At 58.6% G+C, this 26485-nt stretch overlaps 12 protein-coding genes and 1 pseudogene across 12 annotated transcripts in view; 8 read left to right on the forward strand and 5 right to left on the reverse strand.

The window, feature by feature from the left end:
- ACA1_382940 overlaps window positions 1–117 on the forward strand; it is a 3386-nt pseudogene extending 3269 nt beyond the window's left edge.
- A 473-nt stretch (window positions 118–590) lies between these two features.
- On the forward strand, window positions 591–7727 carry ACA1_383050 (myosin head (motor domain) domain containing protein; the record flags this gene model as incomplete). Its single annotated transcript, XM_004338759.1, has 31 exons — window positions 591–667; window positions 791–842; window positions 955–1059; window positions 1139–1294; window positions 1417–1565; window positions 1660–1864; window positions 1965–2028; window positions 2136–2285; window positions 2378–2430; window positions 2491–2629; window positions 2715–2752; window positions 2848–3090; window positions 3183–3587; window positions 3744–3831; window positions 3902–3996; window positions 4020–4115; window positions 4189–4304; window positions 4436–4601; window positions 4686–4783; window positions 4875–5012; window positions 5080–5231; window positions 5341–5485; window positions 5580–5745; window positions 5829–6059; window positions 6142–6259; window positions 6369–6613; window positions 6653–6794; window positions 6886–7019; window positions 7137–7351; window positions 7437–7592; window positions 7685–7727. 31 exons carry the CDS (start codon window positions 591–593, stop codon window positions 7725–7727), a joined length of 4380 nt encoding a protein of 1459 aa, XP_004338807.1.
- A 79-nt stretch (window positions 7728–7806) lies between these two features.
- Window positions 7807–8787, forward strand: ACA1_383060 (uncharacterized protein; the record flags this gene model as incomplete). The annotated part of the gene is made up of 3 exons (XM_004338760.1): window positions 7807–8054; window positions 8438–8594; window positions 8701–8787. The coding sequence occupies 3 exons, from the start codon at window positions 7807–7809 to the stop codon at window positions 8785–8787; spliced, it is 492 nt and encodes a 163-aa protein (XP_004338808.1).
- Window positions 8788–9070: 283 nt separating this feature from the next.
- Window positions 9071–10664, forward strand: ACA1_383070 (CBS domain containing protein; the record flags this gene model as incomplete). The annotated part of the gene is given in 8 exon segments (XM_004338761.1): window positions 9071–9272; window positions 9352–9500; window positions 9575–9668; window positions 9737–9806; window positions 9825–10026; window positions 10174–10245; window positions 10316–10402; window positions 10494–10664. 8 exon segments carry the CDS (start codon window positions 9071–9073, stop codon window positions 10662–10664), a joined length of 1047 nt encoding a protein of 348 aa, XP_004338809.1.
- Window positions 10665–10938: 274 nt separating this feature from the next.
- ACA1_383080 (SAP domain containing protein) lies at window positions 10939–12067 on the forward strand (the record flags this gene model as incomplete). The annotated part of the gene is made up of 4 exons (XM_004338762.1): window positions 10939–11057; window positions 11139–11326; window positions 11394–11581; window positions 11681–12067. The coding sequence occupies 4 exons, from the start codon at window positions 10939–10941 to the stop codon at window positions 12065–12067; spliced, it is 882 nt and encodes a 293-aa protein (XP_004338810.1).
- On the reverse strand, window positions 11971–14383 carry ACA1_383090 (Ras subfamily protein; the record flags this gene model as incomplete). Its single annotated transcript, XM_004338763.1, is given in 11 exon segments — window positions 11971–12019; window positions 12033–12075; window positions 12188–12328; window positions 12403–12519; window positions 12623–12811; window positions 12965–13090; window positions 13370–13502; window positions 13584–13739; window positions 13812–14052; window positions 14149–14210; window positions 14321–14383. The coding sequence occupies 11 exon segments, from the start codon at window positions 14381–14383 to the stop codon at window positions 11971–11973; spliced, it is 1320 nt and encodes a 439-aa protein (XP_004338811.1).
- A 121-nt stretch (window positions 14384–14504) lies between these two features.
- On the forward strand, window positions 14505–16045 carry ACA1_383100 (uncharacterized protein; the record flags this gene model as incomplete). Its single annotated transcript, XM_004338764.1, has 6 exons — window positions 14505–14731; window positions 14809–14867; window positions 14962–15104; window positions 15236–15564; window positions 15639–15715; window positions 15789–16045. The coding sequence occupies 6 exons, from the start codon at window positions 14505–14507 to the stop codon at window positions 16043–16045; spliced, it is 1092 nt and encodes a 363-aa protein (XP_004338812.1).
- An 85-nt stretch (window positions 16046–16130) lies between these two features.
- On the reverse strand, window positions 16131–16724 carry ACA1_383110 (raslike protein; the record flags this gene model as incomplete). The annotated part of the gene is made up of 1 exon (XM_004338765.1): window positions 16131–16724. The coding sequence occupies one exon, from the start codon at window positions 16722–16724 to the stop codon at window positions 16131–16133; it is 594 nt and encodes a 197-aa protein (XP_004338813.1).
- A 375-nt stretch (window positions 16725–17099) lies between these two features.
- ACA1_383120 (RFX DNAbinding domain containing protein) lies at window positions 17100–19357 on the reverse strand (the record flags this gene model as incomplete). The annotated part of the gene is made up of 3 exons (XM_004338766.1): window positions 17100–18482; window positions 18573–18753; window positions 18921–19357. 3 exons carry the CDS (start codon window positions 19355–19357, stop codon window positions 17100–17102), a joined length of 2001 nt encoding a protein of 666 aa, XP_004338814.1.
- A 1058-nt stretch (window positions 19358–20415) lies between these two features.
- ACA1_383130 (uncharacterized protein) lies at window positions 20416–21121 on the reverse strand (the record flags this gene model as incomplete). Its single annotated transcript, XM_004338767.1, is given in 3 exon segments — window positions 20416–20424; window positions 20439–20500; window positions 20602–21121. 3 exon segments carry the CDS (start codon window positions 21119–21121, stop codon window positions 20416–20418), a joined length of 591 nt encoding a protein of 196 aa, XP_004338815.1.
- Window positions 21122–21769: 648 nt separating this feature from the next.
- Window positions 21770–24752, forward strand: ACA1_383140 (SAP domain containing protein; the record flags this gene model as incomplete). Its single annotated transcript, XM_004338768.1, has 4 exons — window positions 21770–21937; window positions 22051–22140; window positions 22220–24289; window positions 24408–24752. The coding sequence occupies 4 exons, from the start codon at window positions 21770–21772 to the stop codon at window positions 24750–24752; spliced, it is 2673 nt and encodes an 890-aa protein (XP_004338816.1).
- ACA1_383150 (nacetylglucosaminyl-phosphatidylinositol de-n-acetylase) lies at window positions 24686–25723 on the reverse strand (the record flags this gene model as incomplete). Its single annotated transcript, XM_004338769.1, has 2 exons — window positions 24686–24697; window positions 24830–25723. 2 exons carry the CDS (start codon window positions 25721–25723, stop codon window positions 24686–24688), a joined length of 906 nt encoding a protein of 301 aa, XP_004338817.1.
- Window positions 25724–25982: 259 nt separating this feature from the next.
- The window catches only part of ACA1_383160 (uncharacterized protein), a gene marked incomplete at both ends in the record, with an annotated part of 2682 nt that continues 2179 nt past the window's right edge, over window positions 25983–26485 (forward strand). Inside the window, 3 exons of the mRNA XM_004338770.1 lie at window positions 25983–26037; window positions 26107–26329; window positions 26411–26464. Coding sequence (XP_004338818.1) covers window positions 25983–26037; window positions 26107–26329; window positions 26411–26464 — 332 coding nt within the window. The remainder of the gene's footprint in view (window positions 26038–26106; window positions 26330–26410; window positions 26465–26485) is intronic.

Below are 26485 nucleotides of genomic sequence, written 5' to 3' on the forward strand. Positions count from 1 at the left end.
GGCATCGTCATCGCCGTCGCCGCCTGGCACTTCTGGTACTTCGCGCCCTTCACCTACGGCACGGAGATCACCACCGAGCAGGCCAACAGGATGGAGTGGCTTCACGCCTGGGGCGCCTAAACCAGCGGCACAACCTTCACCACGCGCCCACACTCCTTCTCCCCCCTCTCTCTGCCTCTCAATAGCTCTTTTCCCCACCTCCAATCTCCACCTCTGCGCAATGAAGACGAAGAAGAAAGAGGTGAAGGCGAGGAACAAGAAGGACAAGAAAGAGTCCAGGTCCTCACTTCATCTCTTTTCTCTGAGCATCCCTTCCACCTTCTTCCTGACCCCACACATTTAGAATGTAAAAGCAGAAAATAAACAAAATAACAAATAATAATTGAATTATGTGCAAATTAGTAAAAAAAACCATGGACCAACAAGCTTGAAGAGCAACCTGCTGCAACTCCGCATACTCCCAACCACACGCGAAGCAGAGTGCTCCACATTCTTGACTCCAATTCCGTGCTCTGGGGCCACGACGCAGCCTGCTCGACTCCTCCACCTTGTGTGGTGTGTACAGACATCTATTCAACCAGCAAACAATCATGAGCTCAGAGTGGCAGGAGTTGCAGTCTCTGGACGGCCAGACCTACTACTACAACCCCTCCTCTGGCGAGACCACGTACGTGCTGCTGCCCACTTTCCTCCCCTTTTTCTCACTCCATCCGTGTGCATTCGCCTCAACTCCTTGAAAGATGTGCCCTCACTTAGTAATCAACACTTTCCTCCCTGCCTGTCTGGCCAGCTGGGAGAAGCCCGACTTGCTCAAGACCCAGGAGGAGAAGGAGCTCACCACCGTATGCCCCCTCTCTTCCTCTTCCCCCCTTCATTCCACTTTCCTCTCAAGTCTGGTGCTGGGCTGAGCTCACCCTGGGTGGGTGCTGCGCGCTGGCCGGCCGGGGTGCGCAGGGCAATTGGAAATGGATACCCCACGACGTCGAGGGCTATGTGGTGGGCCAGACCGTGCGCGAGTACCATGACGGCACCATCTTCGTCAAAACCATGGCCGGCGAGGTGCGGCACATAGCGCGAGTTCTGTGTGCGGTGGTGCGTGTGCGGTGGTGCGTGTGCTGAGCGTAGGGCTCGTATGCAGGAGTATGAGACCAAGGTGCCCGATATCGACGCGCTGACGCGAGTCAATCTGGTCGAGCTCAAGAAGCTCACCGACGATCTCGTCAAGCTGGAGACCGTCAACGATCCCTTCATCAATCACAACCTGCGCGAGAGGTGCAAGATCGACAACATCTACGTACGCTTTCCTCACTACGACACCAACCAACCGACACTCTCACCAACACACACACACACCACACACCACACAACGCTCCTATTCACCTGCGCGTGTGCCGTGTGTGTCCTAAATCACAACAGACGTGGGTCGGAGATATCTTGATTTCGATCAACCCCTACCGAACGCTGCCCATCTACACGGCCAGCATCATGGACCGGTACCACCACGAGGACAACACCCGACTGCCGCCGCACGTCTTCGCCATCGCGAACGATTGCTACAAGGCCCTGTACGCCTCCCCTTTCATCTTTTTAACGCCGACATCGCCAGTCTGACGCTGACGTCGTGCGTGTGTCGTGCGTGCGTCGTGTGTCGTGCGGCAGGTATGATACTAAAATGAACCAGTCGGTGATTATCAGCGGAGAGAGCGGTGCCGGTAAGACGGAGGCCACCAAGCTCATCCTGCAGTACCTGGCCGAGGTGGCCGGCAGCGTGGACGGAGTGGAGCAGCAGGTGCTGCTGGCCAACCCCATTTTGGAGGCCTTCGGCAATGCCAAGACCCTCCGCAACGACAACAGCTCGCGCTTCGTACTTTTCCTTCGTTCTTTCCCCTCGTTCGTGCGGTGGACCGCACGCAACGCCTACATGTAGTGGACGCCAGGACTTCTCACACTTTTTCATTTCACAGGGCAAGTGGATGGAAATCCACTTCGACAACGAGATGAAGATTGCCGGATGTAAGATTGTCAGCTGTACGCCTCCAGTCCCGTGATTGTCTTCTTCGATGTAAAACACAAAGGCACCGGTTGGCGGCTCACACGTTCCGAATGCGCGCGCGCGTGTGTGTGCGACGCATCAGATCTCCTGGAGAAGTCGCGGGTGGCGTCGCAGGCCAAGAACGAGAGGAACTTCCACATCTTCTACCAGCTGCTGGCCGGTGCCGACGAGAAGCTGAAGGAGGAGCTCTACCTCGACCGGCCCGAGAACTTCCTCTACCTCAACACCACTGGTACGTACCCGCCTCTTGCCCACATCGACATCGCGTTGTAGAAGAGAGCGGAGATCTCACCACTCCCGGTGCACATGTTGACCAACTACTAGGCTGCATTCAACTCCCTGGCACCGACGACGCCTCCAACTTCCAAGAGACCATCGTACGCGCAAACACGCACATACGAAAGGTGTGAAGCTAAGCTCACCATTTAATAATACAGGAAGCGATGAAGCAGCTCAACTTCTCCGATGCTGAGAAGAATCAACTGCTGCGCGTGGTGGCCGCTATTCTGCAGCTGGGCAACATCGTGTTTGGTCCCAACCGCGACGGCTCCGGTTCTGTCGTCACCAACCAGGACGGTACAGCTTCCCCCAATGCACCCCCTCTCATCACTACAACGCCAACGTCTCAACTCATCAATCACTCATTATTCTCTCTCGACAGTTCTCGAGTGTGCGGGCTATCTGCTGAGCGTCCCAGCGGTGCGTGCTTTTGTTGTTGGTCGTGTCGTGTCGTGATCGCAAGCGTGCCATGGATGGCTGGATCGGTGGCTGATGCGCTTTACGTCCCGCCGCAGGATCTGCTCAAGGAGTCCCTGACGGCGCGCCAGTTCCAGAGCGCGGGCCGCGCCAGCGCCTATTCGGTCCCGCTCACCGTCCAGCAGGCCAAGGACAACAGGGACGCCCTGTGCCAGACCATGTACGGCTCCATGTTCAACTGGATCGTGGCCAAGGTCAACCAGACCCTCTCCGCCCCGCTCGCCGGCAAGAAGACCACCGTCATCGGCGTCCTCGACATCTTTGGCTTCGAAATCTTCGAGGTTCGTCTTGTTGTCGTGCGTCTCGTGGTGTGTGTGTCGTGTCGTGTCGTGTGTCGCACGCGACTAATCTGGTACCCTGCTACGCTCAATAGAAAAACAGCTTTGAGCAGCTGTGCATCAACTTTGCCAACGAGAAGCTGCAGCAGCACTTCAACGCGCACACCTTCAAGAAGGAGGAAGAGGTCTACCGCAGCGAGGCCATTCAGTTCACTCACGTCGAATTCATCGACAACCAGGTGGTGCTGGACCTCATCGAGAAGAAGCCGAACGGCCTCTTCACGATGCTCGACGAGGAGATCATCGTGCCCAAGGGCACCGATCAGACCTTCCTCAAGAAGATCAACGAGGAGCACGGGCGCAACAAGAACGAGCGCTTCAAGCAGATCCTCACCTCGCCCACCAAGTTCGGCATCCACCACTACGCCGGCGCCGTCGAGTACGAGGTGGACAACTTCCTCGACAAGAACAAGGACACCCTCCACGCCACGATCGTCGAGGTATCGCTCAGCTCGGCCGTCGTCTCCACACGAGCTGCAGCATGCGATGCTCACACACTGTGGTGTGTTGTGTGTTGTGTGTTGTGTGTTGTGTGTTGTGTGTTGTGTGTTGTGTGTTGTGTGTTGTGTGTTGTGTGTTGTGTGTTGTGTGTTCAGCTCATGTCGCTCAGCGAGGTGCCGTTCATTGCGAGCCTCTTTGCGCCCACCGCGTCGGGTCCCTCTCCCGCCGCCGGAGCTCCTGCCGGTATGCCGCTGCAGAATTGCTCGCATACCGAAGAAATTGCTGACATTCCTGGTCTCTTCACGTGTGAAAGGCCGCGGCAGGGGCCGAGGCGCAGCTCCTCCGCCGGTGCCCTCGCGTGGTGGTCCGGGAGGCGCCGCCGGTGGCGGCAGCGGCCAGTCGCGCAAGGTGAGCTTGGCCAGTCAGTTCAGGGACCAGTTGGGCGCGTTGATGGACACCCTAACGCCACCAGCCCGCACTACATTCGCTGCATCAAGCCCAACGATCACAAGCAGCCCGCGGCCGAGGTACTCTTCACGCAACACAACACAACACGTCACTGTTGCACTAATGGCTCTCAACTGAATCAATCGTGCGCAGTCCTTCACCGGAGCCAACGTGCTGCGTCAGCTGCGCTACGCCGGCGTGTTCGAGGCCGTCACGATCAGGCGCACGGGTTTCCCGTACCGCATGAAGCACAGCGACTTCTTCAAGAGGTATCCACTCCCACCATCACCATCACTATCACCGCATATTCCATTGGCGCTGTTTTTGTTTTGTGTGTCGTGTGTGTCGTGTGAGTTGTGTGTGTTGTGCATTTTGTAGATACTGACATGTGGGTGCGCAGGTACAAGGCGGTGATGATGCACCAAGGCCTCCCCATTCCGCCCACCAAGAGCGACGCCGACTGGAAGACCGCGTGCGGGTTGGCGCTCAAGGCCGTGGAGAAGGCCGGCAAGACAATGGCCGGCGTCCAGATCGGTAAAACGATGGTCCTCTATAAAGCCGTCCAGGTACGACACACTGCCCACCACCCCTCACCGTTCGGACAGATCATCGACTCACGCACTCGTTCGTTTCGACTTTCGTTCGTGCAGCACAAGGAGATGGAGTTGATCAGGAACGTGGCGCTGGAGAAGGCGATCCTCACCGTGCAGCGCTTCACCAGGGGCTGGCATGGCCGCGTCTACGCTCGGTACGTTCCACCTCTCGTTTGTTGTTTCGTTTCGTTTCGTTTCGTTTCGTTTCGTTTTGGAATAGTTTCCAATCTATTCATTGCGGTGCAGGCGTCTGCGGGAGGTGCGTAAGAGGCTGAGGGACGCCATTGCGAGCCGCAACCTCGACCGACTGAACGAGGCCATCCGCCACCACGACGCCGAAGCCGACTTTGAGATCCTGCCCTACTATGGCCAGGCCGTGGAGCTGTACGGTCCCCTTTCATGAATGTTAAATATTAATGTGTTGCTAACATTGATGTGTTCTTAAATTAAGGCGCAACATTGTGGTTGAAGAAGTGCGCGTGGCTGGCCTTCTGCGCGCGGCCCTGCAGGCGTGCGGCAACAATTACCATCCGTCTCCCGCGGCGGTTGCCTCGCTCGACGAAGCCGTCTCGGCCGCCCGCAAGATCGACTTCCAGAGCCCCGGTACACTTCTCGTTCTTCTTCGCTGTCTCTTTCGCTCTTTGCTTCTCTTCCGTTCTTTTTTGTCAGGCTCATTTTATTGGTGGTCGATCACCCAACAACTGTGACGCAGAGGCCACGCAAGCGTATCAGCTCCACAAGGAGGTGTTCGACCGAATCAACACCAAGAAGGAGCTGGAGCGCGGCACGCTGGAGAGCGACTATAAGGCGCTCGACCACTCCCTCGCCGAGGCCCAGCGCCTGGGCTTCAACATGAGGTTTGGCCTCACCTCCTTATTAACACTTTGGCGCCTACGCGGTGCCCTTACACCCCGTCGCGTCGTGTGCGTGTCGTGTCTTTTTTGTCACCAGTGATTCGCTGGTGACCAAGGCGCGCGAAGAGCACCAGCGCATTCAGGAGGAGAAGAAGCATCTGGCCGTGTTGCGTGCCGCCTTGTCGCTTCCCGACGAAGACCAGGTGGCCGATCTCAGCTACAATTCCTCGCAGCTCAACCCCAAGATCAAGATCCACTCCGACGTACGTCTCCCACCGCACGCACGGCACGCACGGCACGCACGGCACGCACGACTAACGTTCTTCGTGGGGTTTGGTCGGGGCAGGTGGGTTCGATGGGACTGGTGACCAAGCAGCCCGGAGCGGACGAGGATCTGGCCAACGCGCTCCGACAGGCGCAGTCGTTCGGGTGCAAGACCGCCGACGGTCGTCGCCTGCTGGTGTCCGCCCAAGTGGTCACTCAGCTGCGCCAGGCCATCGCGCGCGATGACTGGGACGGCGTCGAGAAGGTCCTGTTGGCCAACAAGATGGGCGACTCCGAGGAGCTCATCAAAACGGTACTCCAGACCACCGTCCGATCCTGCGCGTGCACGCTCATTTATTTTTTATATTGTACTGACCAATGGTCACTTGCTGCAGGTGGAGATGTCTGCGGCCCACGATCAGCTCGTGTTGCGGGCCAAGAAGGCCGAAGTCGAGGAAGCGCTCAATGCCGCCGCTCACGCCTTCGACCACCACGGCCTGCAGCTCGCGCTCGGTACACGACCATCTTTTGCTTTTCAAACTATTGCTATCTTTTTTCGTTCGTTCGTGTGACTAATCCAACGAGCGTCGTCGTCTTGGTCGTTGACCTTGTCTCGGTGCAGACAAGGCGAACAGCTTGAAGATGGAGGTGGCCTACTACCAGAAGCTGCACGACGACATCGTGGCCACGCAGCAGGCCATCGCGGACGGACTCTACCAGGTCGACGAGCAGCTGCTCAACTACGCCATCGACCTGGGCGACGCCATCAACTACAAGCTCGACGACTACTACCAGGCCGTGGACCTGCGCGACCGTCTGCACGCGGTCCAGCAGGAGACGCTGCATCAGCTCGACGTCATGCCCGACGTCGAGCTGATGCAGGAGCTCATCGGCCGAGCCGGGCAGGTAGGTCTCCATACGCCCGAGTTCAACGAGCTGTGCAACTACGCCGACCTGGAGAAGGAGGCCCTCGCCAAGGCCCAGCTCAAGTCGGCCATCAGGCGGAAGGACAACGACCGCGTCATCCAACTCAACATCCGGCTCAAGGGTATGCTTTTAGCTCCGAAGCGGTTTTCCTCTATTCGCATTCGCGACACTGATCTTTAGCTCCTATGTCATATCTCGCGCCCTGGATACAGAGATCTTCTTCACCATGTTCGGCAACTCGTTCGTGCTGTCCCAGTGGCAGAAGGTCAAAACGCCCAACGAGTTCTCCAAGGGCAAGCTCTTCGGCAAGGAGAAGGTCCGCACCTCCATGTTCGTATGGAGCAAGGTACCTTTTGACTCGCACGCACGCACCGCCGCACACACCTGCGCACGCACCATCGCACGCGCGCGCATAATTTTGTACGAGAGTGCTAATGATGGTATTTTGCATCGTGCCTCGCAGCAAGCGATTCACACGTCGATGACCAAGATTGACGTCCTGCTCAGCAAGCCCGCAGTCCTGTGCTTCAAGAACATCCTGGGCTACATGGGTGACAAGGTCATGCAGTACCCGTCCATGCTGGGTCGCGAGATCGTCGAGAAGGCGATCCAAGAGCCCGAGCTCCGCGACGAAGTCTACGTGCAGCTCATCAAGCAGACCACCAGCAACCCCAACCCGTACTCTCCCCCCTAGCACCCACACCTGCGACAAGGCCCAACGTTGCGGCTGACCACGAGACTTGATGTCGTGCGCCGCACGCAGGGAGAGCGAAGCCAAGGGCTGGAAGCTGTTCGACCTGTGCCTGTCGTCGTTCCCGCCGTCGCCCGAATTCGAGAACTACCTCGAAATCCACCTCCGAAACCTCAACCCCTCGCCCACCAACCCCTACCGCGAGAAGCTGCACAAGATCGTCTACAGGTGCGTTCCCCCCACCACCACACCTCGTTGTCGTCAGCTCGTTGAGCGCTCACCGTTTCGTTTGTGGCTTTCTTTCGAACTCGATCGTGCAGTGGTGCTGTAAGCGTTCCTCCCGCCGCGCAGGCCTTCGAGTGAGCCTGCGTGTACAGCCACATTAAACATACAATTTATTTATTTGTTTTTTGCTATTTATTTGGCCTTTGTGAGGTAAGCGATGGACGAGGAGCATGAGGTACTGACGGACACTGGAGAAGAAGAACTGCCGTCGTACTATGAGCGCGGGGTGCCGTTCCTACCGTGTGCGGACGCGCACCCCAAGGTGTCGTGCCTGGGGAAGGCCCTCTTTGATGCGCGGGTCATTGCTCGCTACGGCCTGGGCCTCAACCTGCCCTTTCATGCCCTCTCGGCCATCTTCCCACTCCTCCTTGCCACCTACCGGCGCCGCACTTGGCCCTCTCCACGGTACCCCCCTTTGATGATTAATCTTTGATGATTAATCTCTTTTCATTGATTAAATTATTTATTATTTATTTTTTAAAAATAATTTAATCAATTGCTTCTTCTGACATTGATCTCCGCGTGCACCACACATGCAGGGACTGGGTGGTTGCAGCGAAGAAGACAGCACGCAACACGATGTGGTCGACGCTCTTCTTTTGTTCGTTTGGTTTCTTCTTCAGCGCCCTCTACTGCCTTCTACGAAACCTTCGCAAGGCACCACACCCTCCCCTATCGCCTCACCACGTTCGAGCTCTTACCAGGTTCAACCTGCTCGTCGTGGACGGGTCCACATCAATACAACAGAAGGACGATGACTGGTCTCCATTCCTGTCGGGGCTGCTCAGCGGCTCGGCCATGCTGTGCGAGCAGGACGAGCGGCGTACCGAGCTGCTCTCCTTCGCCATGCCCCGGTTTGCCGAAGTGGTGTGGGGCCTCGCGGAGAAGCGCGGCTACGTCCGCACCATCCCCTACGGCGCGCCTCTCCTCTTTGCCCTCGCCCTGGTGCGCGCGCTCTCTCTCTCCCCAGCACAAACTCTCCCAGACCTTGACAACTCTCGCTCCCGCAATCACTGCCTCCACTCCGCACACTCATGTGTGTGACTCACAGGGAGTGGTGATGCGCGCGTATCGCCGAGAGCCTCGGAGCCTGAAGCCAGTCTATCGCACTTTCATCAAGCACGCGTTCATGCTCTGATTGCCCGTGCGGTGCACGGTGCAGACCAGGATCGCTCTCGATCGCGATCGCTGCACTCATACGACCGCGCATCCATCCGTGATGAGGGCGGTCTCTTGCACGGAGCTACAACAGAGCCTCGCCACGGGTGGAGGCACGTCGAGCACGAACGGAAGGCTCTCTGCCTCATTGACCGGAGCTTCGAACGATCATCGCGGTATTGGATTGGCGAGATTTGCATGAAAATCGAGCGGAAAGTCAGGCAATCAATTAAAGAAAAAACAATGGGCCACGCAGGCAAACGATGGAGACGACGATGTACAAGAAGAGGAAGGAGAGAGATGAAGAGGCAAAGGAGGAGGGTGCTGGCACGATGACCGATCCAGTGCCCAGCAAGGAGACCGCTCCAAGCAAGAAGCCTCGCGGCAGCGTACGAGAGGAGGGGGACGACATGCTGCTGCTCCTCGCCAAGACCCGCGTTGAAGAGCTCGCCCCCACCCAGAAAGGTCGACCTCACCTCCTCTCTTCTTTTTGCCTGCGCTCTTTAAAAAGCACTTTATTTTATCTTAATAATGTGGGCGGCAGTGTTGTCGGTGGTGAAGGAGGAGACCTTGCCCGAGGCATTCAAGCTGTTGGTCGAGCACAACATCCTCGCTGCGCCGGTGCTGGGCAAGGCGCGCCACTTCCTCGGCTTCGTCGACATGCTCGACTTTGCCCAGTTCATTATAACCGAGGTACTCTCGCCTTCATCGCTCGAGCCCTGTTGACTTGGCGCCTAAACTCGACAACAACGATGCCCCGACTCCAGTTCGGCGACAAGTCCATCCAAAGCATGGAGGACGTGCAGGGCTTGATGCGCAACCTGGACAAATGGAACTCGGCCAAAGTCAGCGACATCATGCGTACGGCCTAGCTTATGATGGGTGGTTTGGTGATGAAGTAGCCAATTGAGCGCATGACACCACTGCAGGGTCATCGCGCGGCAAGGCCGAAGTGGTGGCCAAGGGCTACTCGCTGCTTCACGCCGCCGAGATTCTGGCGTGGTCGGGAGCCCACAGGTGCCCGGTGGCAGACAGCAGCGGCCACATCTGCCACATCGTCACGCAGTCGATGCTCATCGACTTTGTGTGGCACCACATCGACGCCCTCGGCGAGAAGCGCCACACGCGGGTCGACCAGCTCCGGCTCTCGCCAGGCACGGTCGTTTCAGTCGACGCCAATGTGAGAACCCTCAGCGCTCTGTCCGTCATGATCGAGAAGGTGTGTACTCTCGTCCCAACCACCGATAACTGTGTTGTGTGCGTGTGTGTCGTGTGTGTCGTGTGTGTCGTGTGTGTCGAGTGTGCCGTGTCGTAGTTGTGTGGTGCAAGTTGGCGAAATGATGCGTTGGGGGGAATGCTGGATCAGGGCGTGACAGGGCTGCCGGTGGTGAACGAGGAGGGCGCCGTGGTCGACAACATCTCGACCCGTGATCTGAGGGTACTCCAGCACCAGCTTGGTGCGGTGGTCAGGACCGCGGGACTGATCGATGGTCGTTTGTTGCGCGCAGGGAATCAAGTACGACGCCAAAATGCTCTGGCGGTTGTGGGAATCGGTGGCGTTCTTCAAACGTAGGATTGTGGAGGGCGATCAAAAGGTACACGAAGAGAACTCCGCCCCACAAGAGCGACGCATGTGCGATTCTCTGCCTGTCGTTAACAACAACAACACACAAAAACGTTTTGCAGGCTCCGACCGACGTCGTGTACGTGCTGAATTCGGACACGCTCGAGACGGTGGTGCAAAAGATGGCCGACCATCACATCCACCGCGTGTTCGTTGTGGATGACGAGCTGCACAAGCGACCCGTCCGTGTGCTCTCCCAGTGCGACATCCTCCAAAACGTGCTTCGGACCTAAAACTCTGCACCCTGTCGGCCTTGCTCAACGAACATCAAACCCTAGCCCTGTTCGATGCGAACACGAGAAACTGTGGTCTGTTGGCCAAATTTCAATCCATGCAACAGCAGAATTAAGGTTTATGGGGTCTGGAAGTTAACCGGGTCCACAACGGCGCGTTGGGTCGGGGCCAATTGCCATGCTTCCCGCCAACAGGTGTGTGGCTCGGCGCCAGCGTTGTTGGTTCCTCCCCGAACGCACTCGAGGACACAAACAACACCACCGGCAGTTAGGCATGTCGCGTCTCGCTGCCCGAACCGCGCACAACAAGAACAACAACAAGAAGGAGTCCTCTCTCGCCGACTCCAAGCCCGCGCTTGAGAAGGGCGTCTCCGTTGAGGAGGTCTTCAAATGGTACCTTTGCTCTTCTCCACTTTGTCACAATGGATTGAATCAAGAGCCGCGCGCTCATCGGGGCGAGCGGAATGAGTGCAGGTACATTGTGACGGAGCTGCGCGACTTCTTGCGCAAGAACGGCCTCCCGGTGTCAGGCCGAAAGGCCGACCTCGTTGAGCGCGTCGTCGGCCACCTCCACTCCGGCTCGCGCGGCTCCTCGTCGAGCAACGACGAGTCGAGCGAAGACGAAGAAAAGAGCGAAAGCGAAAGCGAAAGCGAAGGCGAAGGTACGCACCCCATGGGTGCACGATACTCGGTGGTGCGCATCTGAAGCGCCACGTCAACAAACTACAGAGTCGAACGACGAAGATGAGGCCAGCGAGGGCGACGAAGACGAGGAGGAAGAGGACCGGGGCGATGCCTACGTTGAGAAGGTAGGATTCGAGAGGACTCTGCAGCAGATCGCCAAGGCGGCCGGGTTCGAGCCCGAGCCGCTGCTCATGCTCGACATCAGCCAGTTCGAAACAAAGCTTCAGGCCAGGGTCATCTTCTCCTTCTTCATCTGCACACTCCGCCACCACCACACAGGCACATGGGTTTCCAATGCTGACGTCATCATCGTTGTTGTCACCTCTCTGCAGCTGGGAAGCTACGCCCGCCTGCCCGACGAGCTGTGGCAGCTGTACCGCTTCTCCAATGGGTTCTGCTGGGGCGAGAAGGACCTCCAGGTGTTTCCGCTCGCCGTCAGCTGTCGCGAAGACATCTTCGGGGCGGATGAGGAGGACACGGACCTGCGCCGCGACTACTCGCCCTACCACCACCCGGCCTGGATCCCGTTCGCCTGCCGTGGTGAGTATGACCACTTCCTGATCAACGTCAACGCCGAGTCGGAGAGCTACGGCCAGGTGAAGAGCTGGTCGGACATGGACGCCTACGCCAAGTTCGTGGCTCCCTCGGTCCAGTCCCTGCTCACCAGGCTCCTGAAGGGCGCACCGCAGCGCCGGCGCAAGGGCAGGCGACGACGCTGACCAGGCGCCTGTGTGCGCGTGTGCGTGTGCGGTTCCTTGGCGGAACCGACTGCAAAAATGAGAGATTGGAAGACTTCGTGTCGGGTAGCATGTGCTCCTTCGTTCATTATTGAAGCACACAGCCCTCTGCGGCAGCGTCGTCACCGAGCCGGCACAAAAGCTCGTGGTCGGGGATGTGGCACCCGCCGTTGTGGACGTAGCTTGCCGGCTGCAGCTCGCCCAACAGCACAGACGCGGCCAAGCTCTCAAACGCCTCACGCACTGCGCCTCACGGCGGCGAAAGTTAACTGTTAATCGCTGGCGCCTGTGTTGTTTGCGAGAGAAAGGCGGCGCACCCCCGCTTCCGGTCAAGCTGCTGGTCTCGGTCCACAGGGCGCCCAGCTCGAGCGCGAGGGCCTGGCCTTCGGCTGCAGTCACCTGCCTCCGTTTCTCCAGGTCGCATTTGGCTCCAACTGTCGGTTGCGGACACGACCCAGAACGCGCACCACATACACAGCACACGCGACACACAGTCCCTGAGTAATAAGACCTGCGCTTCCGGCCAAGACTTGGTACCGAGCATCAGGACCGGCGGTTCCGCGCCCAAGGTGTCGCTCACCGCGTCGAGCATGCTGTCCACCCACCACTTGACGCGATGGAACGAGGCCAGGTCGGTGATGTCGTAGACCACCAGCGCTCCAGCGGCTCCTCGGTAGTAGTTCTTCGACATCGAATGAAAGCGCTCCTGCCCGGCCGTGTCCCACACTGCATGTGTTGGGTGTGTGGTGTCGTGTGTTGTGTTTGCGTTGCGTCGTGTCGTGTCGTGCCGTGTTGCGCCGTATCGTGCCGTGTCGTGCCGTGTCGTGCCGTGTCGTGTCCTCATGAGTGGAAAATTGTGGGTGGCAAGCCACAACGTACGTTGAAGGATGGTGGGCTGTCCCTCGACGGTGATCTTCTTCGAGGCGAAGTCGATAATGGAGTGGTGTGAATCGAGCGTGAAGAAATTGTCTGTGTAACGAATCTTGAGAGCAGTCTTGCCCGCACCTGAACACACGCAGGCCACGTGGCGCATGCCTTAATCACAACACAACAACATGCGCCAGGCAAGTGACCGATCAGACAAGATGGATGACGCACCAGCAGCACCGCAGAGAACGACCTTAAGCAGGTGCTGACGATGCGCCAGTGTGCTGGGTGGCGCTGATTGGTTTGTTGAGGTGGTTGCTGGCGCCACTGCCCACGGATACAAATGCACACAGCCAATTAGTTCGAATTGTTGATCATAGGCGGAATGTGCTGCACACGCCGACATACATCGTTTACGGGCAAAGCTTCGCAGTCTAGGTCTGAGCCACTCCATGTAGCGGGTCTTCCATGGTACGCCAGCGGTGTCAGCCCACCTGGCATCACAGAACCGACGCCAGATGCAGTCGGCACTGCTCAGTTGATCCAGCATCTGAAAATGTACCAATGTTAGTGTGCGTGTGCGTGTGCGTGTGCGTGTGCGTGTGCGTGCGTGCGTGCGTTGTAGAAGTACGCAGCAGGTCTGAGCCACACAACACAGATCGTAGGGTTCGAGCTTCTCCATCACGCAGAGCAGCACTTCTGCGGGCATGCACAGCAGGGGGCACTCCGTTTCATAGTGACGCTTGAGCAGGTCGGCCAGGCGAGCGTGCCCTGCCTCCCTTGCCACCTGTCAAAAGAACGAAGAGCGCGAAAGAGAATGAGCGAAGCTATCCAACCTCTGCGGGGGAGGAGTTTGCACCTGCGACGCATCGCCGTGGTCGCTCATCGCAAGCGCATTGGCGCCGTGTGCGAGTAGCAGTGTCACCACGCTCTCGTCGCCGTGGCGTGCGGCGTAGTGGAGCGGCGTCTGACGTTGGTTGTCGCGCCTGTTGATGCCATAGCCGCAGTCAATGTGCTTTCCTTGGAGGAGAAACTGGATGACCGGCCAATTGCCATTGGCGCAGGCCAGGTGGAAGGGAGTGGCGCCCGTGCTGTCCGACCTGCTTGTCCACGGACGATGCGTGAGAAGCGTCAATGTGTGTCGTGTGTGTCGTGCCGTGTGAGTTGTGAGTTGCAAACAAAAGCAGAGGGCGTACGCCGTAGCGCTGGCGCCGGCGTTCAGCAGCAGTGACCAGAGCGTGCAGTTCGGTCCGCCCCTCTAGTTGCAACCAGCGGAGCTCCAAGTAAGTGTTGCGGTCATGTAGAGCCGGGGGGGGGGGAGCTCGCACGATCGATGAGCTCCAATATGGCTGCTCTGTCGTCCTGGACCACGGCGAACATGAGGCGATCGACTGCTTCAGGCATCTGCTCTCGTGCAGCTTGCTTCTTCATGGCCCAGCTGTATTGACTGAGATTTACAGAGCCGCGGAAGCAAGAAGATAGAAAGCAGTTTTCCTCATCTGTGTGTTCAAGGAATCAGAAGAGAGAATTTGGAGCGTAGAGACAGAAGAAGATGTGCAGATTTCTGGTGTACATCGGGAAGGAGCCGGTCCTGCTGGCGGATCTGCTCACCCGACCGAGCCACTCTATCATCCAACAGAGCTGGGACAGTCGGGAGCGCATGACCGCCGGTCCGTTGAACGGCGATGGCTTCGGGGTGGGTTGGTATGCCGCCTTCGACCCCACCCCCTGCATCTTCACCTCCATCAACCCGGCCTGGAACAACCTCAACCTTCGACGGTACCCCCCTTCCTCCATCTCTTCCCCTTCATTTTCCTTCATTTTTACTTTTATATTCTTAACAATTATTTGATTAGGCTTGCAGACAAGGTCATGTCGAGGCTCATCTTTGCTCATGTGCGAGCTGCCAGTTTAGGTACGTGCCGTTTGCGCTCTCTTCGTTTGGTAGTCCACCTTGCTGATGAGCTTTCTCGAGATGCAACGCGTGTGGTGTGCTTGCGCAAGTGCAGGTCTGCTCATCAACGAGGCCAACTGCCACCCATTTTCGTTTGGACCCTTCATTTGGATGCACAACGGTCAGATCGTGGGCTTCACCTCCATCAAACGAAAACTTGTACAGTACATCGACGACCAACTCTTCAACCACATCCAAGTACATCCCTCCTCATCCCGCCGTTACTGTTCCGTGTGTGTGATTGATTGTGTGGTGTGCGTGTGCGTGTGCGTGTCGTGTGTGTGCCTGTGTGTGTGTGTGTGTGTGGTACTGCGTGTGTACTCCCACAGGGCACGACGGATTCGGAGTACAGCTTCATGTTGTTCCTGCAGATCCTATTCTACGGTGGTAAGTGCCGCAGCGACGGCAGCCACGCTTCGAGCGTGGTAGACCTCGAACAGATTCTGAAGGCTGCCGACGACGGTGACACGACGTCCTCCGCCGAGGGCGAAACGGCGAAGCGATTCACCGCCGACGAGATGCGGCAGGCGATGACCAAGACCGTGCGGCTCATCGCCAAGTGGACCAGCAAGACCTGCACCCGGGCCGAACGCGAGCGAAGCGGCTACTCGCTGCTTAACTACGCCGTGTCCGACGGCTTCACTGCCGTCGTCACCCGGTACACCACCCGCACCACCACCGCAGCAGCCAGACGTATGGCCATGGCTGACTCTCGGCTCTGGCCCTTCGCAGCTTTACTGACGATCCGATCGGACCGCCGGCGAGTCTGTACTACACCTCGGGCACGCGATACCAGGCCAAGAAGAAAGGTATTCCAGCAATGCCGACGTCAGACGCTGCGGTGGGCCTCACAGTGCGCATTCTCCGAATTTTCCCCTCCAGGCGAATACCACCTGGTGCAGGAGAGGCGCCAGGAGTGCTTCATCATCGCCAGCGAGCCGCTGAGCGTGAGCGAAGATGACCGGCGCGACTGGGTGCCGGTGCCCAAGAACCACTGCGTGGTGGTCACGTCGCAGCACAACCTGCTCCTCTACCCCATCAACCTCGCCGCTCCGGTCAAGGAGCCCATCGGCCCATCGAGCGACCACCAACGCCTCAAGCCCCTTAACAACCAGCCAGGTTGCCGAATGGGTGCATGATGTGAATCTTCAACTGATGTCATTGTTTCTGTTCGCGATTATGCACAACTCTCTTGCTTTCGTGAGTGGTGTGTAGTGTCACTGGTTAGGAGAGGGAGCACGTCTGCTTGTCCTTCGACGAGCCCTCGTCGTGGGGGTTCTTCTTCGGGGTCGCCATGTGCATCTCACGCACCAGCTCGAAGAAGCAGGCCTCGACATTGATGCATGATTTGGCCGACGCCTCGAGGTACTGGCAGCCGAAGGACTTGGCCAGGTCGGCGCCCTCTGACGTGGGCACCACCCGCAGGTGCTCCAGGTCGCACTTGTTGCCCACCAGCACCATGGGCAACCTGGCGAGGTCGTCCCTGGCCCGCAGTCGCTCGCAGAAGGTAGAGATCTCATCGAATGACCCCCGGTCGGTGATGGAGAAGACGCACAGTAAGCCCGGGTACTCGCGTGGGATCATGTCCCACTTCATGCCTGTGGTACTGGCCCCGGTGAACTCGTCCTCGCCGCCGGTGTTGAGGATCTCGAGCAGGCAGGTCTCCTGGTCTATTTTGAACTGCTTGCGGTAGCTGTCCTCGATGGTCGGGTCGTGGCCTTCCACGAAGTGGTTGTTGATCAGTTGGAAGGTGAGTGCAGACTTGCCCACACCGGCGCCGCCAGCCACTGCCAGCTTAAAATCAGGCTCAGCCATCATCTTGTATTTGGGGGTGTTCGCTTACTCCTCCATGTTGTCTTTTGTTCCTCTTTTGACCCCGTAAAGACACTCTCGAAAAAGGGAAGGTCAATAGTCATTTTTGTGAGTGCGCTGAAAATCTCTTCCTGGCGCGAAGCTCAGGGATTGACTTGCTGGAGGCGTTGGTTGGTCACTAGAATGTGTTTAAATTGTTTAGCTGCCTTGCGCGTGTTCAAGTCACGTTGAGGAGGACTAGAGGCAATGCGTTCAGGTTGGTCACAATGTGAAGTTGGCGAGCGCCTTGTTGATTCTTCTTATTAGAGGCCTCGAAGTTGTCCTATTCTTGTATTTTGACCTCATAAGAAAGAGAGACACAGAAGCTATGTGCGGGGTCTCTCAGTTGCGGTGGCCGTTATTTGGCTGCTCCTGGGGCGGGTCCGGAGGATAGCCCTGCTGCTGATGTCGCTGCTGCTGCTGGAGTTGATGTCGCTGCTGCTGCGGCAGAGGCTGCTGGTAGTGCTGCTGGAGCATTCGAAACCCGCCATCCTCAGGCTGCGCGTAGGCGGTGTGCTCTCGTTCGTAGCAGAGGCTGGCGTCGTGCGCGGGCGACGACGACGCGGAAGACGCAGTCGACGACGAGTCTGAGTACGAGTGATAGCCGTCGCGCCCCAGGTCGTCGATGTCGCGATGATCGGTGCCCTTGACAGACCCGCGGCCGGCGCCTCCCGACGACGACGAAGATGGCGGAGTGACTGGCGGCAGTGAGAAGGAGAAGGAGGGCAGGAAGGGCAGCGGCACGGACAGCGGGCTGATGTAGGGCGGGAAGAAGAACTCTGACGTCGGCGACGGCACGCAGTCGATCGGCGAAGCCGGTCCAGCCTGGTCCTCCTGCTGCTGCTGCGACTGCTGGGCCGGCGACAGTGTCTGTTGCTGCGGCTGCTGGGTCGAGGAGCAGTTGGCCGGTGCCGGCGGTTGCTGGGCGGTGGCGGAGGGCGGCGACGGCGAGGACTTGCCGGTCGGGGTGGGCGGGCTAATGTAGTGCGGTGGGACGTAGGGGAAGCTGGGCGAGTAGGCGTGCGGGAGGGGCATGCCCGAGGCCGGGTGGTGCGGCGGGTACTTCTGCGTCGGCGGCTGACCCGAGTGCTGGCGCTGGAGCTGGTGGTGGGTCGGGCGCTGCAGCGGTCCTACGTGGTGCGAGCGCATAAGTTGGTGGTGATGGAGACTGTGCTGAGGGTGCGGTGGCGGCTGGTGCTGGAGTGAGTAGTCGGCCGGCACTGACGGCGTCTGGAGCATGTCGAGGAACGAATGCGGCTCGCCGAGAACGCGCTGATGATGCTGGATCAGGTACGGGGCGAAGGGAGGCGACGGCGCGCAGCCGGTGAGCGGCGACGGTGACGACGCGATGCGCCCCAGGTGGGCCGCGCCCGATGCCGGCGATGAGAAGTAGCCGTCGCTGGGCGATGATGAGTTGAGCCGACCGCCGCCGGGCGACACTTGACGGCGCCCTAGCGCGGGTCTGTTGGCTCGGTCGGGAGATGAACAGGGAGAAGAGGAAGAGGACGAGCCCGAGGGAATGGTAGTGGGGCGCATCGACGATGATGACGACGACGGCATCGTGGTGCTAGAAGAGCGAGTCGACGACAACTCCTCGTCATCGTCACACTCGGCTTCTTCCACGATTTCCTCCTCTTCTTCATCGTCGCAGACCGTGCTGGAGACCGTCATCCTGGGCTTGCCGCCCGGTGCACGCACGCGGAATCCCTTGTAGCAATGCTTCGCCTGCGGGAAACCATGAACGATGAGTCGGTACAGCAAACAAAGCCATCATTTACAGAAAGTAAGCAGTGGTGAAGATGTGGGCGATCATACCTTGCCCTTGGCGCCGGTGCGGGAGCTCTTGAGTCCGGGGAAGGCGCGGTGGACCATCTTGCCGAACATGGAAGGAAGCATGGGATCCTTGCCGTCGGCCTGGCAGAAGGTCAGGTACTCGCCGTAGACCTCGTCCTTGGCCAGCGACGTCCCGCGCACCGCTTCGAAGTTTTCCCGCAACCTGCCGAAATGACCCGACACAAGAATGTAAGTTATGCACGAATCCAAAAACGCTCCGAAATGATATTACAAAAAATTAAGAATACATATGAATAATGTCGGAACACACCAGTGTTGCTACATTGAGCACAATAATGAAATAGAAATACGAAGGGTGGGAATAATTACCAAGCGAGGAGGCGGGGTGCGGTGTGGAGGTTCTTCTTGCGGCTGGGTGCCGGCGCGGGCGGCACGTAGGATATGAAGTTGAGCACGTTTTTCGCACGCTTCTGCCGCTTCCGGCCGCCGTCGCCACCGTTGCCGCCACCGCTCAGGTGGAGGCTGTGTCCGATCTCCTCTTCCTCCTCATCTTCCTGTTCTTCCTCCGCTCCGTCGCCGTCTTCGTTTTCTCCTTGCTTCTTCTTGGCGACCGGCTTCTCTATGCGTTGCCTCTTAGCAGTCGCCTGCCTCCTCCTCCGCGGATCGGCTCGCTGAGCGTCGTCTTCTACCAATCCGTCGAGCATCTCTAGCGTCGCGCCATTTTCCTCGCCGCAGCCCATCCTGGTCTTCCGTCTGGTGGTCGATGCTGTGGTGGTCGTGGCCGACGGCGCGCTCACCTCGTCCATGGCCTCCGGGGTCTCGCACCTCCTTCTATCACCTCTTCCTCCTCCTCGTACGCCTGCGTGTGGATGGTGTCGCTGTTGGTAGATTGTCCGCTGGTGCTGTTGGGCGGCAGACGGCGTGTCGACATTCACTCCGTCTTCGGGTGTGGGCCTCATCATTACCAGCGGCTGCTGAGGGTGGTGAGTGGCCGAATCGGTCAGATGGGCGAGAGGTGTTTGGTCGGCGGAGAAGTGGAGAGAAAGTAACGAAGTGCGGTAACGAGAAAGATGTGCCGGGTGTGATGGCCAGAAGGGGGGGGGCAGTGAGAACTGTGCCGAGGTAGTGGAGAGTCTAAGAATAGTGTGACACAACAGTGGGGTGAAGGTACGATGGTTGAGGGTGAGAGGGTGCCGGTGGCTTGCTGCTCACAGCTCTGCACGTGTCGGTTTGTTTCGCAAGTCTTGCCGGCCTCTCTAGCGGACTTCGAGTTATGTCAGGCCGGTAGGCTACCGTATCGTCGTTCGTTGTCGAGGTTGAGAATTACAACTGACCAAACAAGGGCGTAGGAGTGCTTTTGCCCCCTCTCTCGTTTGCCATTGGCCGAGGAAAGCGAACGGCGTATGAAAATGCCGGGACTCAATTAAGAAATTTCAATTCCTGGTCGTCGAACTTTTTCCTCCGAAAGATATGGGAAACTTCCTTTTTCCGGGCCAATGAGGGCAGCTCTCCTCCGGTTGCCTGGCGCATCTCTCTGCCAAGACCATCAGTCGGGTGTCTGGTACGTTCAGCAGGTCATTCCCACAACTAGTACCGCAACCTTTTCCCCAATCGGGAAGGCGCACTCGCTCCAGCGGGGTAAAGTTGGGCCTGGACGGAGACATGTGCATACATGCACCTCATGATTGTAGTTCCCGGATCTCCAGCGCAGAAAACACATGAACCCCATTGGGGGACAACTGCAACAAGGTGGCTTCAGCGCGTGCTAGATCACCTCTACGTCCCTCCTCTTGCTCCAGGGTCCGGTCTGTCACGAGACAAGTTTGTAAGATAAGAAGGATTAGAAGTTGAGAGGTAGACACGCCTAGCGGATCTGGGTCCAGGCACAAGAAGGCGACGTGCCGCGAGGAAGAGACCAGACGACCACTTGAAGATCATGAACGACCACACTGCCACCCCGCAAAGTTGCGCAAAGAGAAAGGTAAGTCGATAGGAAGGTGGCCGGAGGAAAACTCAGCGCCCAATGGGAGGGATGACGAGTAAGATGTACCGATCGTAAGCCAGTGCGAGGTGGAGTTAAGGGACTCGTGGTTGCCTTGCGCCAGCAGCGCGTAGGTGATGATGCCGCCGATGCCCACCGACGCGCCGGCGGCCGCGGCCACGAAGCAGAGCCAGCGGAAGACCCACCAGCCCACGGACTCTGGTTTCTCTGCCACGAGGTGGCCCCGCCTGCTGTGCCGTTGGCTGTCGCTCGGCACGCGGCCTCGCCGATCCCGCTCCGTTGGCATCCCGCCCGTTGTGGAGGAAACTGTTTCTTCTTCCCCCTCGTCGTAGAGGAAATCCGCTTCGTCATACGGCTGTTCTTCGCACCTTCGGATGGCCTTGAGTGTGCGGTAGTCCTTGATGGTGAATGCCATCAGCAGCATAGCGTAGACGCCCGAGGCAAGTGCGAAACCGGCAGTCTCCCATGCTCGCAGGTAGAGGAAGCACGCCCCCGCGCTGAGACCCGCCAGTACGCCCACAGCAGGCCAAACAATCTTTAGTATGCCCTTGGTTGTCTCCCAGTGCATTGCGTATTCGCCGAGGGAAGCACTTGTCTGTCGAGAGTAGGTGAGCGCAGGTCGGTTGGTGCCGCTCTGGCTGGTGCGCTGGCGTCACGGTGCACTCTCGCTTGCCGTCCACTTGGGTGTCTCTCCGTCGAAATTCCAACGTTTCGAAAAAGGGCAAACGCAAACCAAATTCTTTACATTCCTCTCTGCTTCCTCGAAAGCCAAAGAATAATATGATTTACATTATTTATTTTCAAATCAAGAATCGAAGGACGGCTGGGGGCGATGTCGTTGCGATCGCGCAGCCAAAGGGCTGCGGTGAAAGTCGTTGACTATGTAGACTGGAGTAGTGAAGAAGAGGAGGAAGAAGAGGAAGAAGCGGAAGCGCCAAAATCACGAAGAAATGATCGAAAGAAGGGGCGATCCGCTGCTGATGAAGAGAGCGCATGGGCACTGCGGCTCGTGGTAATAGATGACGAAGAGCGCCGCTACGAGCTCACAGGCGAACCCTTTGATGCGCCCCTGCCGCCCCCCATCAAGGCCGCGAAGGACCGGCAAACGGAAGGACCGGCAAATGAAGAAAAAGGAGGGACGGATGCACCAGAGGCCGCGACAAATGGAGATGGAAAGGACGCGAAGAAGCGCAAGAAGGAGACGTTTTACGCAGCCATGAAAGAGATCGAGGGCGGACAGAACGTGGGGCTGCTCGAGGGGTGGTGGTTCTGCCTGCGCGCATCGAACGACACCCACGCGCTGGCGCTCGGCGGCAAGAAGAAGCTCACCAAGTTCCCCACCGAGGGCCTCATATCGTGTTTCCTCTCCTACGGACCACCAAACGTACCACCCAAGCACCGCACCGTACGCCCCCACCCTCAAGACACTCGTGGTGAGCCCAGGTTGCGTCGCGTCGCACTCACCACCAGCTTCCTTGCTGCAACAACGCCCTGCAGGTCACCTATTCGCTGGAGGACATCAGCTACGATGTGCAGCAGTCACACTTCACTGCCCTCAAAGAGAAGAAGCGACAGAAGACCGGAAAGGTATGAAGCCCCCCTCACGTGAGCGTGTGTTGATTGCAGGGTAGCACCGCTCACCCCGGCACGCATCGCGTCTGTACAGACGTACCACGTCGATCGCAGCAGCTCGCCCACCTGCGAAACGGACCAGTTGGTGCTGCGCATCGAGAACGGCAAGCTGATGGCCGTGCGGCTGTTCGTGGAGCTCAAGGACCTGCCCGAGGCGTGGAGGAATCGGGCCAAGGCCGAGGAGCGCTACCGCGAGACTCACGAGGTGCTCTTCCGCAAGCGCGAGGAATCCAAGCGCGTGCGGTTCGACGACGATCGCGTGAGCGTGCGCCTCTACCTGTGCAACGACCCGCCGGGCCAGCACCTCGCCGAAGAGAACACGCAGATCGCCACCGAGGAGGAGAAAAACGGTCGACAGAAGCTCAAGGAGAAGGGCGAGGGCGTAATGCTCAAGACCGTTCTCAAGACGAAGGTCAACGTTGAAGACGAAGAAGAGGGAAGCGAACGAGCCGACGCGGGAGCCGCAGCAGCGACGACGACGGCGACAACAGCGACAGCAGCCAAGCAGGCCGAGGGAGAGGGAGTGCAGCTGCAGCTGCAGCTACGGCCTGAGGAGGTGGCAACGAAAACGATCCGTGAGCTCAGAGCGATGCTCAAGGAGCGACGGCTGCTAACGGTCGGGAACAAGGAGACCCTCATCAAGCGGCTGATCGACGGACAGGCGGGGCAGCTGGCGTCGCCGCAGCGACCTTTGAAGGCCCAGGCGACGGCGGCGGCAGAAACGGCCAAGTCGAACAAGGCGGAAGTGAAGGAGAGGGCCAAGCCCAGCAACAAGCGAAAGCGAAAGAGCGAAGAGGAGGGAAAGGAGAGTAAGGGAGAGGACGGGGCGAACGAGGGAAGCAAGAAGACGAAGACGACGAGCAAGACGAAAACAAAGGAGAAGAAAGAGAAGAAAGAAAAGAAGAGGAGGAAGAAGAAAAATGAAGCGGCCGGATCCGAGATGAAGCCAGCCGAACCAGCGGGAGGAAGCGAGGAGAAGGAGACAACGACCGAGAGCAGCCAAGAGGAGGCGACTACTCAACAACCGGGGATAGCCGGCGAAGACGAAGGCGACGTTCGCCCGTCGTTGGTGTCGCTGAAGATCGGCCAGTTGAAGGAGAAGTGCAGGGAGATGAAGGTCAAGTGCACGGGGAAGAAGGACGAGCTGATCGCGCGGATCGCGAATGCGCTGGCCGAGGCAAGGCCGAAGGCCGTCGTCGCAGGCGAGGAGCTGGCCAGCAAGAAGACCGCGGACAACAACGGCGATGGAAGCGAGGCCATGGGCGATGAGGTGGCGGCCGTGCAGGAGAAGAAGAGCGAAGCGAAGGAGACGAAGAAGCGAAAGAGAACGAAGGAGAGCGAAACCCAAGGCAGTCCGGCGCGTCGAGGCAAGAAGCTGCTCGTGAGCACGAGCCAGACAGAGTCAGATGGCGCGAGCGAGGAAGTGGAGGGCGGAGGGGAAGAACCGAGAGTCGAAGTGGGCGACGAGCAGAAGAACGAAGACGAGACGGAGGAGCGAAAAGCGACGAACGAAAGTGAAGAGATGGCGACGACGACCGAAGGCCGAGCCCGAGGCTCGGAGGAGGAGACAAAACAAGCCGAACTGAAGAAGATGAAGGTGCCGGAGCTCAAGAACCTATTGAAGGAACACAAGCTCAAGATCAGCGGCAGCAAGGAGGAAGTCGTGGCTCGGCTCATGGATCACTTCTTCCCTCCTCCATCGTCGTCTTCTTCGTCATCTTCAACTACGAACGCAACCACGGCGTCTCCACGGGCAGCGTCGCGCAAGCGGAGAGCGACGCCAGAGGCCAGCGGAGCTGTCGACGGGGCGAATGCCAAGGCCAAAGGACCCGAGGAGGCGGCGGGCACAACGCAGAAGCGGCGGAAGATGGCAGACAAGACACCAGGTGCGAGCGCGGCAACCAAGGAAAAAGCGAAACGAGCGAAAAAGAACGAGGAAACAGAGGAGGGTGAGTCCGAGAGCGAGGAGCAGAAGGAGGCAGAAGAAGAGGAGGCGCCGCCACCCCAATCGAAGACGTCGCCCCGCGGATCGACCACCACGACAATCGCCGCACGAGGAAGAGGCCGAGGCCGAGGTCGAGCAGCAGCGACGGCCGCATCAAGCGTCGGACCAACCCCGCGCGCCGCACCAGCGTACGCCGCGGCCTTTCTTCTTCTGTCGCGGTTGTTGCTTGCGTTCAGTTCACTGGATTCGCATCTCACTCCTCGCGCGTCTCTCTTAGGTCGTCGCCGGTCGCGAGAAGCCGAGGAGTGAGAAGCAGTACCACGACCGCGACAGCGGCGGCGGCGCAGGGGGTACCGGGCAGTCCCGCCACGGGCGTCGGAGGGATGCGGAGGAGGGTTGGTCTCTCCCGCTTGGCGCGAGCGCGTCCCCTCCATCCACCCCAAGCCGACAGACGAGCGAGCAACTGATCGAACTGGAACCACGCGACCATGTACACATCATCACCACCGCGTCGCCAACAATGCCACACGACACGAAGCTCGTTCCTCTTCTTCATCACATGCTGATCTGCGGAAAAGAACGAAAGCGACAGCAGAGCGAAGGAAGTCCTGCTTTATGTTGAGAAGGCTAGGACGAAGAGGAAGGAGAAGGTGCTGGTGATGATGGTGGCGGCGAGGGTGGTGTGGTGGGGGAGAGAACGGGGAGGAGAGTGTTGACGTAGGAGTAGCGGGAGAAGGGAACGGAGAGGCGGCGGAACCAGACGTACTGGCTGTGGTGGGCCTGCATGGCGCGGTGGGCAGACCAGAAGGCAAGCCAGCCGGGCGCGACGAACATCTCGCCTTGCGCGGTCAGGCTCGACCACACGACGTCGAGCGGACCCACGTACTTGCGCACCAGGTTCGTCGTTTCCAGCTTGAACCCTCGCAGCTCGGCCCTCGGTACGGGAGGCGACGCGGTGGCCGCAGTCGTAGATGCTCGGTGCTTGAGCGTGGAAGAAGTCGAGGAAGAAGGAGTTGCATCTGATGAGGAAGAGGATGGAGTTGTCGAGGCGTGCAGAGCCAGAAATCGTGCTACGCCGTGAAAGACAGCGATGTGGTTGGGGTGAGCGCTGACGCCACCCTCATCGAAGGTGATGACGGTCTCCACGCCCTGCTCATCGACGTAGGCCTTCACGATTCTAGCGATTCGGTCTTCATTCCAGCGATTGAGCGGCCCATCTCGAAGCTCTTCGTCGTCTATGATCTTTATATCGGCTTTCTTGATCCCCAGCACCCCGCTTGCACTCGCGTAGAGCTCCTTGGTGCGCACCTTGCCTGTCGATGGCCCTTCGTAGTCGCCCGTGGACAAGCACAGCAGGTGGATGGAGCGATTTGATTGTGCAAGGGCCAGGATGGAGGGCACGAAGAACATGGCCTCGTCGTCGGGGTGCGCGATAACGAACAAGATTGGCCCTCGACGAGCATCTTTGTCCTCATCTCCACCTGCCGTTGCGTTTCGCGATCGGCTGTACACGACGAAGGCTGCGATGCAGATGTTGAGAAGAAACAGCGCCAGTTTGAGGTACTCGAGCATGGAGAGGGTGAGGTCGTCCATCCTGCACTTCTCTCCCGCTGGCCAGCCTTCTCAAGTGTAGCTGTCTCTCTTCCTTGCGTCCTCCTTACCTTTATTTATTTCTTTTGTTTGTTTATTTATTTTCTTTTTGCTGTTTGATTTATGGTTGGGGGATGCTAACCGTTTGGTGAAGCGGCCAGGTTCTTGGTTTGTTCTGTTCGCCCCACCACACCACACCACCCACCACACCACCACACCACCACACCACCACACACCACACCACACCGCACCACACCACACCATGCCCAGACGGAGGAACAGACGGCAGCAATCTGCTGTGGCCGAGACACGTGAAGGTAAGCTCTACGCCTCCATTTGATTGTGTCTTTACCAGCTGACTGTCATATCCCCAACCCGACAAGCAGTTGTGCAAACACCCCCAACCAAAGTGGGCGATGTGGTTGAGGCCCTTCTTGAGACGGAGGCTGAGCAGGCCGAGTGGCAGGATCATGAGTTGGAGAGCGGTGACGACGCTCAATACGATCTTCCGTGGGAGGTGTGGGTCTGTGTCCTCTCCTCCATGGACGACCCGCGTGACCTCTGCTCATTTGGTCTTGCCTGTCGCCTCTTTCAGGCCATCACCCAAACGTACTCCCGCTCCCATCCAATTGCAATGCAAACCAGTTCTTAACTCTTCATGCTCACCACCCCGACTTGCTGCGCTCGCAGGGGAATGGTGTGGCGGCAGCTGCTGGGCTCGACCTATGGATGGGTCTTTGACCAGTGGCAAGCCCACATGGACCT

Source organism: Acanthamoeba castellanii (assembly GCF_000313135.1).
Source record: "Acanthamoeba castellanii str. Neff unplaced genomic scaffold scf7180000084721, whole genome shotgun sequence".
NCBI lineage: Eukaryota > Discosea > Longamoebia > Acanthamoebidae > Acanthamoeba > Acanthamoeba castellanii.